Raw genomic sequence first — 13,804 nt, forward strand, 5'->3', positions numbered from 1 at the left:
AACAACATAACTTAGTAGCTGTGACCTGCTTTGGGAGACATAATTGAAAATCATGTAAAACTTGTGTCTGGGCTTTGTTTCAGAGTTGCTTAAACTTGTTACCTCAGAGTATAGATTTTTATAAATATTCACAGAATGTGTATATATTACTAGCTATTGTTCAATTCACAAATTTTGATTTCACAACAATAAAACACCTGATGGAATCTTGTGCATATCAATAAATTTATTAATTTTTTTATTTATTTTACTTTTTCTAGGCTGCCAACTTTGATTTCTATGATGCTTTAGAAAAGGTTTGCTGTAAGACACTGCAGCACATCAGTTTTCCTGTATTTGAACCAAGCACCACTGAAATTCGTGCTGGACAGAGTCTTTCATCACCAGGCGGACAGTCAGCCAGTCCTAAAATTTCTTCAAGATCTCAAGGAAGAGAATCACACACAGAGAAAGATGTAGTTGTGGGAATGTCAAATCTTAGTTTGGCACTAAGCTTGGGTAATCAAAACAATTGAATCTCTTTTGACTTTATTTGTATTATGCTCAGTAATGGAGCCATACATAATTACCACGATGTATAGTGGTGTTAGATTTCTCCTTTTTTCACAAGATCACTATTTCAGTTTTTATTTTCTGTATCAGTCTTTTTCCCACAGTCTGGATTTCATAAGTTCCCTTGCATATTCCAGTCATGGAGCATGTTATTTTTTGTGCCAAGAAAATAAACTGTATATCAGTCTGAAATCTTAGCTTTGCTGGTTTAACGTGATATATGATTGGTCAGTTTGGATTTAAAGATTTACCATCAAAGGTTTTCATTGGAAGACTCAGCAAATGGTACACAGTTGTTCTTTATTTTTCTGTCTAAAATGGGAACAGTCACAGATCTTTATAATGAGATCTTTGATCAATACCTACGTTATATCAAGTACTGTTATACTAAGGTGCTTTATAATGAGATCCATGATTATACCCATGTTATATCAGATACTATGGTATAATGAGGTACTTTTTAGTGAGATCTAATGTCATACACTTGTTAGATCAGTCTGTGTTAAACTGTAATTTGGTGTGGATGTATGTTTGTCTGATAAGTGAGCAGAGTTGGAAATTAGTTGATGTAAAGCATTTAAGTTCAGAGTGTGAATTTCATTAATGGAATTACTGTTTATATAGGCCAGTCAGGTGGGAGTGACCTGTACAACAACACAGAGCACAGTATCCAGGCTCCACAACACAGCATCCACCAGGATCTAGACCAGCTGGACCAAAATGAGGAGCCTTTGGTACCAACAGAACAAGAAATGGAGCAGGACTTGGACCATGTTAACATTGAACATCAACAAGAACATCAACAAGAACATGAGCCTGTTGGTAAGATATATCTATGATATACTATCATTTGTCATGCATTTTTTATGACATAAATACATGTGGAAGGGGCCTTTCATTTTAAAAATTGAATACCTTACTGAGAATGTCTTCTTAAGGTTCGCAGGTCTGCATTCATGTTCGGTAAACTCATCACTAATTTTGTGTTGTTTTTCAAATTGTCATGCCTAATTATTTTTCTTCATAGTACTCTACCATCTTTACTGTGTGTTTATGGATGCCAACAAAGTATGCCTTTCCGTGTGTGTCTACTAAGTAGGGAGAAAGAAAACATTTTCGAATTAAATTATCACAAATCTTGTGGAAGGGCTGGGTGCCAGAACATCAACTGTTTTCATTTCTGAAGTTAACTGATCAACAAATGTGCTTGCATTGTATATGCTGTCAAATTAAACACTTTATAGTCTGTGTATTGTATCAGGTGCTGTTGACATCTGTTATATAAATGATGCAGTTTCCAAACAAGAAAATACCTACATCGAAACAGCAGTTATTTTTATTTGAGAACTGCCACCCATGGTCATCTCACTGGGTATAGTTTTTTTCCTCTCAGTTTAATTGGTAAATTGAAGAGAGACTATCAAAGAATCTTGATGCATTAAGGACAAAAAGTCCAAGAAAGCTTACATTTTTATTCTACCTAATTTTCTCATGTTCCCAAGTATGGCCCACTTCAATATGCACTTCATTTTCATTCCAGTTGAATGTTAGCCATTCAACACTTGCACTGTAATAGACCATTGATAATGTGGCACATGGTATTAACATGAGATGTGAATATTATTACTATGTCTTATTATTATTATATTTCAAAATTGACACTTGTATCTGAATGGGTTTGTTTTTGCATGGGTAAACATGACCCAGTAACCACGTTTGAACATTATGTTTAAACATTACCCAGTAACCACATTTGAACATAAAGGGTAAACATTACCCAGTAACCACGTTTGAATATCATGGGTAAACATTACCTAGTAACCACATTTGAACATCATGAGTAAACATTACCCAGTAACCACATTTGAACATCATGGGTAAACATTACCCAGTAACCATGTTTGAACATCATGGGTAAACATTACCCAGTAACCATGTTTGAACATCATGGATAAACATTAACCAGTAACCACATTTAAACAAAATGAGTAAACATTACCCAGTAACCATGTTTGAACATCATGGGTAAACATTACCCAGTAACCACATTTGAACATCATGGGTAAACATTACCCAGTAACCACATTTAAACATCATGAATAAACATTACCCAGTAACCATGTTTGAACATCATGGATAAACATTACCCAGTAACCACATTTAAACAAAATGAGTAAACATTACCCAGTAACCATGTTTGAACATCATGGGTAAACATTACCCAGTAACCACATTTGAACATCATGGGTAAACAATACACGGTAACCACATTTGAACATCATGAGTAAACATTACCCAGTAACCACATTTGAACATCATGAGTAAACATTATCCAGTAACCACATTTGAACATCATGGGTAAACATTACCCAGTAACCATGTTTGAACATCATGGCCTAAAGCAAGCTGTTTCTCACATATGTGTTTAAAGAAAACACAGCTTTCAGTTACAGATATTTGAGACATTTAAGTAAAACTGAAAAATAATGTGTTAGCTAAACTGATTGGAATGAGATTATGTAATAAATCAAGTGTTTAGAATGGGATTATGTAATAACTCAACATATTATAACAAGATTATGTAATAACTCAACTTATAACAAGATTATGTAATAACTCAAGTGTTTAGAATGAAATTATGTAATAACTCAAGTATTTAGAATGGGATTATGTAATAACTCAACTTATTAGAATGGGATTATGTAGTTGTTGTTGTTGTGGGGTTTAACGCCATTTTTCAGCACACGATAGGCTATACATGGCGGCCAGTATTAATGGTGGAGGAAGAACCCGGGAAAACCCCGGAAAGAACCACCGACCCTCGAGAAGCTACTGGCAAGCTTTCTCATATACCCACATTGGCTGAATCTTAGACTCGAACCGCCGCAGACAGAGGTGAGATGGCAGTGATCCGTAACGAAGAGCGCTTTAGACCACTCGGCCACTCGGGGCCCCGGGATTATGTAAAAAAACTCAACATATTATAACAAGATTATGTAATACCTCAAGTGTTTAGAATGAGATTATGTAATAACTCAAGTGTTTAGAATGGGATTATGTAATAACTCAACTTATTATAACAAGATCATGTAATAACTCAACTAATTAGAATGGCATTATGTAATAACTCGGTGATAATAATGGGATTATGTAATAACTCAAGTGAATTGAATGGGATTATATAAAAACTCAAATGATTAGAATGGGATTATACATTTCCAAATTTGGCATATATATATATATATATATATATATATATATATATATATATATATATAATTAAATGTTACACAGATTTCATCATCGGCTAAATTTGTTATTTTTGAAAAAGAGGCAAATACATTGTTTATGTTTTTAAATAAGACATTTTTGTAATTTTTAGACAGGGTATTGAAAATGAAATGTATGAAGGACCAAGTACCTGGGAGAGTCATCACATGGCTTACATTGGATGGATTCATTTAACTTTCAGCATTTGAAAAAATGATTGTAGGAAGTAAAACTTTATGCAAATCTGTTTTACATGTCGCTTTTAGCAAATGATGTGCTTTTTCTCCACAGATATTAATTTTTAAACAAAACATTTTACTTCTGGCAATAGAAGTTTTTGTTTTTCATGCCTGTTGATATTTTACTAGCAAATAATAGCTGTTTTTAATACAGTAAAACCTGTTATGAGCAGTCTCAGCTATGAGCGGCCACCTGTCATTTCCAACCAAAATCATAATGCAGGAATCGATTTTATTATATGTACACTATGTCGTGAGTGACCAACTGCTGAATGTGACCAGCGAACACGATGTCTTTTCAAAATATGCATTTTGACAATGCTATGAATGACCGCATCACAAAAACGTGGATTAACTCCAACAACCTCTTATGCCGTTCTATAAAAAAAAATAGGCTGGCTACCGATGTCTGAAATTTTGTAGGTATGCTTATGGTGTTTTATAGTTTCTGTTGTAAACCAGACCAGAAAACATGTAGATTATTCCTGCACTTAGTCTGGTTCCTGGACTTATAGCTAGCACCCATGTGTATAAGTAGGACCCAGTATCCCTATGAATGACCATGTAGTGAGAACACAGACAGACACTATTGACGTACCATAAATGCTCCTCAATAAGCTCGTTTGCGTATAAGCTGACCCCCAAACTTAACAGGTATAAACACTAAAAAGTGCATGACCTGCATAAAAGCCGCCTTACAACTCTGAGACATCTCAAGATGCATGAGGTAAGTTCTAAATGCATTTATTTAGGCAAACATATTTAAAAATGCATGTATACTTATCTCAAGGTTGGTGTGCATAATTATTAAAAAGAAATGGTATAAACTTGTTTGAAAAGTAATTTAATTTTCTGTTTTCTTATTGTTTCTTTCTAATTTAGATTTGTGTATAATTTGGTCAAATGATGACAAGAATTTAGCAATCGCGAGGTGTTGTAACACTACCTCTCCCTTTTGACTCTATTATTATTTAATTATGCATTATTGCATTGGACATTTTATATCAGTGCACCGGTAATTACATTTTTACATTACTTTGAAATTTTAAATACCTAACTCATTAAAATTTTATCCCAGTATGACAACACAATGAACAAACAATACGGTTTGATTCAATGCTTGCAATTAGGCTACTGAAAGTATTTACATATTGGTACCAATACATGTACATTGTAGGTTTGAACACGCTCTGAATTAAGAAAATCCCCATGAATCTAATCATTTGCACCATTGCGCTAAACTTTAATGATTTCTCCAAAATACATTAATAAAGGTTTGGAAATAATGCTTTGAAAGTTATGCTAATACTGTAAGAGCTGAGTTGTAGTTGCTTTGATGTAAGTGACCTTACACCATACCTGTCAAGTTTCACGCTGGGAGAAAAATAAAAACTCGATTTTTGGGGTCACTCCATGCCTACCTCCCGATTTCACAATATCTTCCGAATTTTGCAGAGGACTCCTGATTATTACATTATGTCTTAAATTTTCATTTCTTCTAAACAAGAAAAGTCCTACATGTTCTGTTGTATCACCTGTGAATTATTTTTGTGATGAAATAATTACTTTACTATAAAGAATTCACTTCTTCACTAAATAGAATGTTATGTTTAAACATTATTCATGTAAATTACTGATTTTTTTACCTCTACAATAATACAAAACTAGCCAGAACAAAAAAATAGACCACAACAATAAAATCATCCACAATTAATTTCAATCCCTAAAATGATCACTTGTAAGCTGTACTCCATATGCTATAGTGCCATTCCCACAAAAGAAACTTACACGAGTGAACACCTGGCATTTTCATACCATATATACCAATGTTAATTACCATTGTTAAATTAAAAGAAGGAATGAAAATACATACCATGCAGCAAGTGTGTCCTCAAAAAGCTAATTCAAAATACGTGTTTTATAATAAACAATACTAAATGCTTTATGAGTTGACAATAAGGGAATAAGGTCGGATATACAAAGAAGGGAAAATAGCTGCCACATGTACAGTACCATGAGGCTGGCTAGTTTTAGTACCTTTAGTTAAAAAAAATTGGGAATTCTTTATTTGCCAATCAATTGCTGGTGCTTGAGTAACACACAATAGTGTAGAACGTGGTTTCTTTGAATTATGATGGAGGGCCAATTGTTTTCATAAAATAGTTGCTTGGATAAGGATTAACTTTTAATTATTCGTGCTGGCTTTCTTGCTTGTTTATTTAAGACAAATCTTTAGCTACTGTGCAGTTTGACCACAGCTGACCAGAAAATGAAAATAGAGCATGTCCTGGGGGAAAATAGTGCACGTCACAGGGAGAAATGGCGAGTCTTTTTGCGAATTTCATGCATATTGGACCAGGAAGATCTATCAATATTTAGTGAAAACAAGGCCTTAAAAGTGCCATGGAAAAAAAACCGATTTTAAGTCCCAATCTTTATTTTCTTTTATTCAGTCTCCCTACTTGGTTTTTGAAAAGTTCACATGCATACTTTACACCACATTTTACAAAACTACAGTAATCGTGCTAATATTATGGAATAAATGGCAATTACACATAAATGTACTGGTACAGGTACCGGTCAAAATTCCCTCTTATCACAAGCCAGTTTCAGGGTTTTAATGATTAACTGGCCTGTACTGCTGTCGCAAATTGAAAGACAAATTCACCGACTATCAACATGGGAGATGCCAAAACATCAAGCTTTCCATTGTGTGGACAGTTATGATGTTTGTTCAGCTAAAACACAAAACTAAAATTGATTGATGTTGATCTTAGTTGATCTATATGAGAATTTTAGCCTTTATTATTACCACTCTTCGCGAACATGTAAATTATGATGGTTATGTGCCTTGTACAATTAAACATGCATACCTTTTTAAAAATATTACCTCAGTTCATAAGATCACTTGTATCATTAAAAATGAGTCAGTCATGAGCACATGATTCAACGTAAATGAATCAGCTGTTAAGGACTAGCTGAAATGTTATCTGGAAGAATGCAATTTGGTCGAAACAATGAATAAAGCAAAATCTGCATCTAATATGTTTGGAAATAGGTAAAGATTTAAGTGACGCTATGCATGCTTTGCACTGTGTAAGTTCTGTACAATATAGTTCAGCATGGTCTCCTTGGTAAACTCAACCATCCCACGAATTCCAGTCAAAGCTGTCATCTAATCAAGCGAATGTGACCAGGTTACACACTTTGTTTTTAGAGTTAATCCATGCATGTCTTCTTTAAATTAAGCCATTGACTTTTGTCACTGAGTAAATGATTTTGATTCTGGATGAGATAATTGTTTCTTTTTATTTCATTAATTGTTAGATACACTTGCACAAGTATAGATTTTTCATATTTTCCCAAAGCACAGTCAAAACCATCTTTACAGTCAGTATTACAATTGAGTATTAATAATGTTAACACTTTCAACCTTAATAACAATGGATGAGCCTCCAACTTTAAAGAAACAGATTTTAACACTGGAGAAAATAATTATTGTAACTGAAAGAAGTGACAAAAACCTGATCATGCACAGAATAGCAGCTTAAATGTCTGTAAAACAAATTTAGGGTGTTATAAGGAGTAAATCAGAAACAATTTCATATGACTATACATGTACATGTGATCTTGAAATGTAAATGTGATTTCATGTTTAATGATAGAAGTATATCTTTATTGCTATATAATATTGTTTTTAGATGAATGCATGCAATATTTTAGCAAGAACTATTAATAAAGAATAGAATATATGTATAGTGATTGTGGTTATTTTTCTTGAAATTGTTCTGAAACTGGACCTTGGAAACTTGTCTTTTTTGTACAAACCTGTTATGAGAGACCACCTGTCTTGAGAGGCCATTTTTTGTTGGCAGAAGGAGCAGTCTCTCATAACAGGTTTTTCTGTAATACCAAACATTAAAAAATAATTTGTAGCTGTTAAACATTTTTCCAGGAAGCCACAGATTCAGTGCCTCTCTGTGTACTTGAGAAAGGCACTTACCTCCGCATGTACAGCAGGATAATGCCAATAATGTGTCAAACACACCATTAAACTCTCTTGCCCATCCCAAAAAACTAAATTAGGTGTTCTTCGCAAGGTATTAGTGTAAAACTGTTGCTGATAATTGTAGAATTCAAATTATTGACACTTTTATATGCAACATTCATTTTGTTGTTATTTTTCTTTTTCAAATACTAAGTGTTGTAATGAATTCAATTACCTAATGTAAAGTGTAACTTATTAATTAATTTTATTTAGTGCTAAATAATTAGAGTGAAACATAACAATTACTGACCACAGCTGTCTCAGACCTTAGGGTGCACTAACCTGATTTTAAGGGAAATTATTAAGGGTGTTAGAAAATGTATGTCCCAAAACATCGGGTAAGACATTTTTGGGAGGCAACTATAGTTTATTGAACTCTCTATTTTCATTAGAATTCATCTATTTTAATTAAAATTCATCTTTTTTCTTACCTTTTTTTTAATAATCATCTTTCTTTCATTAGGATTATCTATTTCATTAGAATTCATCTTTTTTCTCACCTGTTTCATTAGAATTCATCTATTTCATTTGAATTCATCTTTTTTAAGTTAGAATTCATCTTTTTTCTCACCTGTTTCATTAGAATTCATCTGTTTCATTAGAATTCATCTATTACATTTGAATTCATCTTTTTTAAATTAGAATTCATCCTTTTCTCATTCAAATTTATCGGTTTTAATCAGAATACATCATTATTAAATAGCATTCATCTTTTTTCAAAATTAGAATTCATCTTTTTTTATTAGAATTCAACTTTTTTTTATTAGAATTCATCTTTTTTATTAGAATTCAACTTTTTTATTAGAATTCATCTTCTTTATTAGAATTCATCTTTATCTCATTAGAATTTATGTTTTAATTAGAATACATCAGTATTAAATAGAATTCATCTTTTTTATTAGAATTCATCTTTTTTAATTAGAATTCAACTTTTTTATTAGAATTCATCTTTTTTATTAGAATTCATCTTTATCTCATTAGAATTTATGTTTTAATTAGAATACATCAGTATTAAATAGAATTCATCTTTTTTTCAGAAAATTTCCTCAGATAACTTTCTTTGTTTTGCTTCTACTTGCATCTGTTTATCTCTTCTAGCAATAGACCACAAAAATTGTTTAATATTATGATATGACATATATTTTAAAGCCCTGTACTTTGCTCTTTTGATATGTTATTATAGATGTATAACAGCTCTCCATTGTTGTAAGACATCTCTTGTAATGTGATTCTGGATATAATATGGTACTACATGTACTATGGAGGAAAATTGAACCACTGTATTTCAGTTGGTTTATCAAATTTATGATTTGAAAGAAAATAACATGAAAATGAACATTAGATCATTTATCCCTTTTGAAACTTTTTTTAAAAAAAATACAAAATCAGATAATTTCTGCTATAGTGCAGTTCAGTTTATTTGTGGTTCTTGCTTTACTGTAGTTCTCACTATACCACTGTTTGGTATATAATACTGTTCTCACAATACCAGTATTTGGTACATAAAGCTTGTTCTCACTAGACCACTGTTTGGTATATAATGCTTTTCTCACAATGCCTCTATTTGGTACATAAGGCTTGTTTGCATTATACTGCTGTTTGGCGTATAATACTGTTCTCACTATACTGGCTTTTGCTATAGAATGGCTGGCTTTTGCTATAGAATGGCTGTTCTCACTATAATACTGTTTGATGCATAATGCTGTTCTCACTATACTGCTGTTTGGCATGTAATGCTTTTCTCACTAGACCATTGTTTGGTACATAATGCTGTTCTCATTGTACCACTGTTTGGTACATAATGCGCTTCTCACTATACCACTGTTTGTCACATAATGCTTTTCTCACTTGACCACTGTTTGGTACATAATGCAGACCTGCCAAGCCTTATGATTTTGCCATAAGTCTTATGAAACTTGCCCTTAAAATATGTACTTAGGCTTTCAAGCAAAAACTACAAAAAAATATTGTTACCAAAAAATCTGGATAATTGGTTAATCAATGTTTGATTTGGATGTGGGTTTCATATTAAAATTAGTGAAATTACACAGGGAACCAGACTAACTTTACAGCAGCACTCCAGACGCTTTAAACTGCACATATTTATTCATGTGAAGTGTCTGCATGATCAAACTGTTGATTATAAAAAAAATTAAAATGGCATCCAGAACGCAACCCATGTTTAAGATGAAATGGAAAATAAGCTTCTAGAAAAGTGTTAATAATCAACACAGTAGAATAGAAAGGAGTATTCAGATTCTTATGAATAAAAGCTGGAAAGGACACAATTACGTTTATTTGACATCACATGCCAATTTGAGCATGTCTCCTGGCGGGAGGTATGATTGCCATCGTCATGTGAAATGGAAAAAGACTTTACAAGAATTTGGTTAAGTTGAGAGATAGCAACAGGCCATTGAGTTGCAAAGGATTTGGAACTAAAGTTTGTTCAACTGTGTTAGTGGTAAATAAAGTCTTCACGTACTGTACAAACTTTGCAGTTGAACATGATGTTTATCATCGCTGCATCAAACTTTTAATTACGTTTTCCAGATTTAAAATAGCAGTTATTGATATTTTCTTGCACCTTACAGAAAACTGGTCAATCTTACAAAAACAAAATCAACAGCCTCACTGAGACGGACTCGTCAGGGTTGGCAGGTCTGCATAATGCTGTTCTCACTGTACCACTGCTTGGTATACAATGCTGTTCTCACTATACCACTGTTTAGTATATAATGCTGTTTTTACTATTCCACTGTGTGGTACATGATGCTTGTTCTCACTATACCACTGATTGGTTCATAATACTGTTCTATGCTGTTCTCACTACACCACTGTTTGGTACATAATGCTAATCTCACTATATCACTGTTTGCTATATAATGCTGTTCTCACTGTACCAGTGTTTAGTACATTACAAGGTTGGTGGTTATGGTTCCCAAATACAGCAATATAATGAGAGGAGAGAGCTGTATGTAAAGAAACTGGATTCTTTGTTTTGACATCAATTTTTAGACATGTTTTATGTGTGGCACATAATTATTGTCATGTGTTAAAATCTTGTTATTTATAGAAAGTCCCCACAATGCATCCAGACAGCATTCCACCACAGAGTATCTGCCTGGCATGATTCATAGTGAGTCTCCATCTGGACTGCTTCCCAAGTTCCCATCATGGTCACTCTGTTCTCTGGGCAAAGCCAACACCTACAATCACACCCAAGGTAAAATGATGGTAGAAATAATTTTAAATTCCATTTTGTGGTTTAACTAATCGTTCAGAAACCACCCAGTATATCTTTAAGCAGTTTAATGTGAACATCTTCTTTTCGATGGAAATGTATCTTTTAGGGTTTTTGTCCTTTCTTTTTCATTTTCAGAGTTTTGGGCCAAGTCGATTGATTTCATATCTTCCCTTTAAAACTTGCATATAACCAGCACAGTATGAATCGTTAAAGAAAATGGTGTAAACACTTTTAATATAGGTGATATTTATGTGCATCGCTTCTGTGTCATTTTGAAAGAGTAGTGGGCCTTATCAATCAATTTTACATTTTGCTTCAACACAGGGCCATTTGTAAATCTGTCCTCTTTTAAATGTGCATTGATTTATCCAACTAAAACAAGTTTACAATCAAGAGAGGGCATTTGCTGCTTGGAAATATTTAATAACACTATGTGTTTTGTCACGATTAGGCAAGTTTCAAATGGTATCAGGATATTGGTGCTTAATTATTATTATTCAGGCATAGGCCCATGACAAGTTACTTTTAAACAAAATCACATGCCCAGACTGAAATTTCACTAGCCCTGAGTCAGATTCCATGTGCCCAAAAGGAGCCCTGTTTTTATTTTATTTTACTATTATTTTGACGCACCATTAAAATTGATTTTCTTTAAATGCAAAGAAATATATTTTTGACAGGCCTGATGGGCAAACTCAATCATAATATGAAAGGTGTCCAGTCTAGATTCTGAGGGGCCCTGGGTGTCATGCTAGCACATTTGTTTAAATCTCTGGATACGTTGAATCCATCCAACCAAGATTTATTCATTTTCAGTTTCAAACAAGTTCTTTTCCTAACTACAAAAAAACTTGCATGTGGTTTTGTATTTGAATAACATATCCCATTTTTAATGCTTTCCAAATATTCTCCAGTAGTTGTTGTGAATGTAAAGAAAGCATGTAACATATAAACATCAGTGAAAGCATATAACATATAAACATCAGTGAAAACCTATAACATATAAACATCAGTGAAAACCTATAACATATAAACATCAGTGAAAGCATATAACATATAAACATCAGTGAAAACCTATAACATATAAACATCAGTGAAAACCTATAACATATAAACATCAGCGAAAACCTATAACATATAAACATCAGTGAAAGCATATAACATATAAACATCAGTGAAAGCATATAACATATAAACATCAGTGAAAGCATATAACATATAAACATCAGTGAAAGCATATAACATATAAACATCAGTGAAAGCATATAACATATAAACATCAGCGAAAGCATATAACATATAAACATCAGTGAAAACCTATAACATATAAACATCAGCGAAAGCATATAACATATAAACATCAGTGAAAGCATATAACATATAAACATCAGTGAAAGCATATAACATATAAACATCAGTGAAAGCATATAACATATAAACATCAGTGAAAACCTATAACATATAAACATCAGTGAAAGCATATAACATATAAACATCAGCGAAAGCATATAAACATCAGTGAAAACCTATAACATATAAACATCAGTGAAAGCATATAACATATAAACATCAGTGAAAACCTATAACATATAAACATCAGTGAAAGCATATAACATATAAACATCAGCGAAAACCTATAACATATAAACATCAGTGAAAGCATATAACATATAAACATCAGTGAAAGCATATAACATATAAACATCAGTAGTAACCTATAACATATAAACATCAGTGAAAGCATATAACATATAAACATCAGCGAAAACCTATATATTTCCAATCAAAAAAATATAGATTGAACATCAGTATTGAACATCAGATGGAACTGTAAGATTAACCGAGTGCCTGGTATGTTATCAGTTTTCCTAAGAATTTTGGGGGGATTTCTATCATTGGACAAAAATTTTGTTTGCATAAAATGTTGTAACAATTATTACCAATTTATTTGCTTGCTAATAATCACAAAATTTATATTTTCCTAATTTGGACAATTTTTTTCTCAGTGAATTATCTGTTGTAAAAATGAGGGAGATTCTGCTCTCTTATAATACCAATTGCTGTTGATTTCTTTGTTACTATAAACCTTGAATATAAAGACCCAACAAACAGCATTTTCTACTGTGGAAGCCATAAGACTACTTTCAAAATCAATGAATTTATGTAGCAACAAAAATGGGAAAACCACAAAAATGAATACCCTTCAAAATAAATGAATTGAAAGTATTGTTATGGTTTACAATTTTTGTTGGTGCTTAAGTCTGTTGACAGAAATAGATAAGGACATTTTTAACTATAAAATTGGTACATGGTCAATAAAACTGAATTCCCAGCAGTGGAAATTTTAAACAGAGTCAGCCAGCCTCACTGCCCTGATGGTGCAGAACAGTTTTTTGTAAAATACAGTCCAGATTTAAGTACGAGTGATTATAAAATATTGGAGTATTT

General features: G+C 32.5%; 1 protein-coding gene across 2 annotated transcripts in view; it reads left to right on the forward strand.

The window, feature by feature from the left end:
* The window catches only part of LOC149781283 (nonsense-mediated mRNA decay factor SMG8-like), a 161,143-nt gene that overhangs the window by 101,748 nt on the left and 45,591 nt on the right, over positions 1-13,804 (forward strand). For both annotated transcript variants that reach the window (XM_089935366.1, XM_089935367.1), the window contains exons 16-18: positions 261-498; positions 1,177-1,374; positions 11,186-11,335. In XM_089935366.1, the coding sequence (XP_089791492.1) occupies positions 261-498; positions 1,177-1,374; positions 11,186-11,335 (586 nt within the window). The remainder of the gene's footprint in view (positions 1-260; positions 499-1,176; positions 1,375-11,185; positions 11,336-13,804) is intronic.

The sequence above is a fragment of the Sinohyriopsis cumingii genome, chromosome 15 (assembly GCF_028554795.1).
Source record: "Sinohyriopsis cumingii isolate HCF-2022 chromosome 15, ASM2855479v2, whole genome shotgun sequence".
NCBI classification, from domain to species: Eukaryota; Metazoa; Mollusca; class Bivalvia; order Unionida; family Unionidae; genus Sinohyriopsis; species Sinohyriopsis cumingii.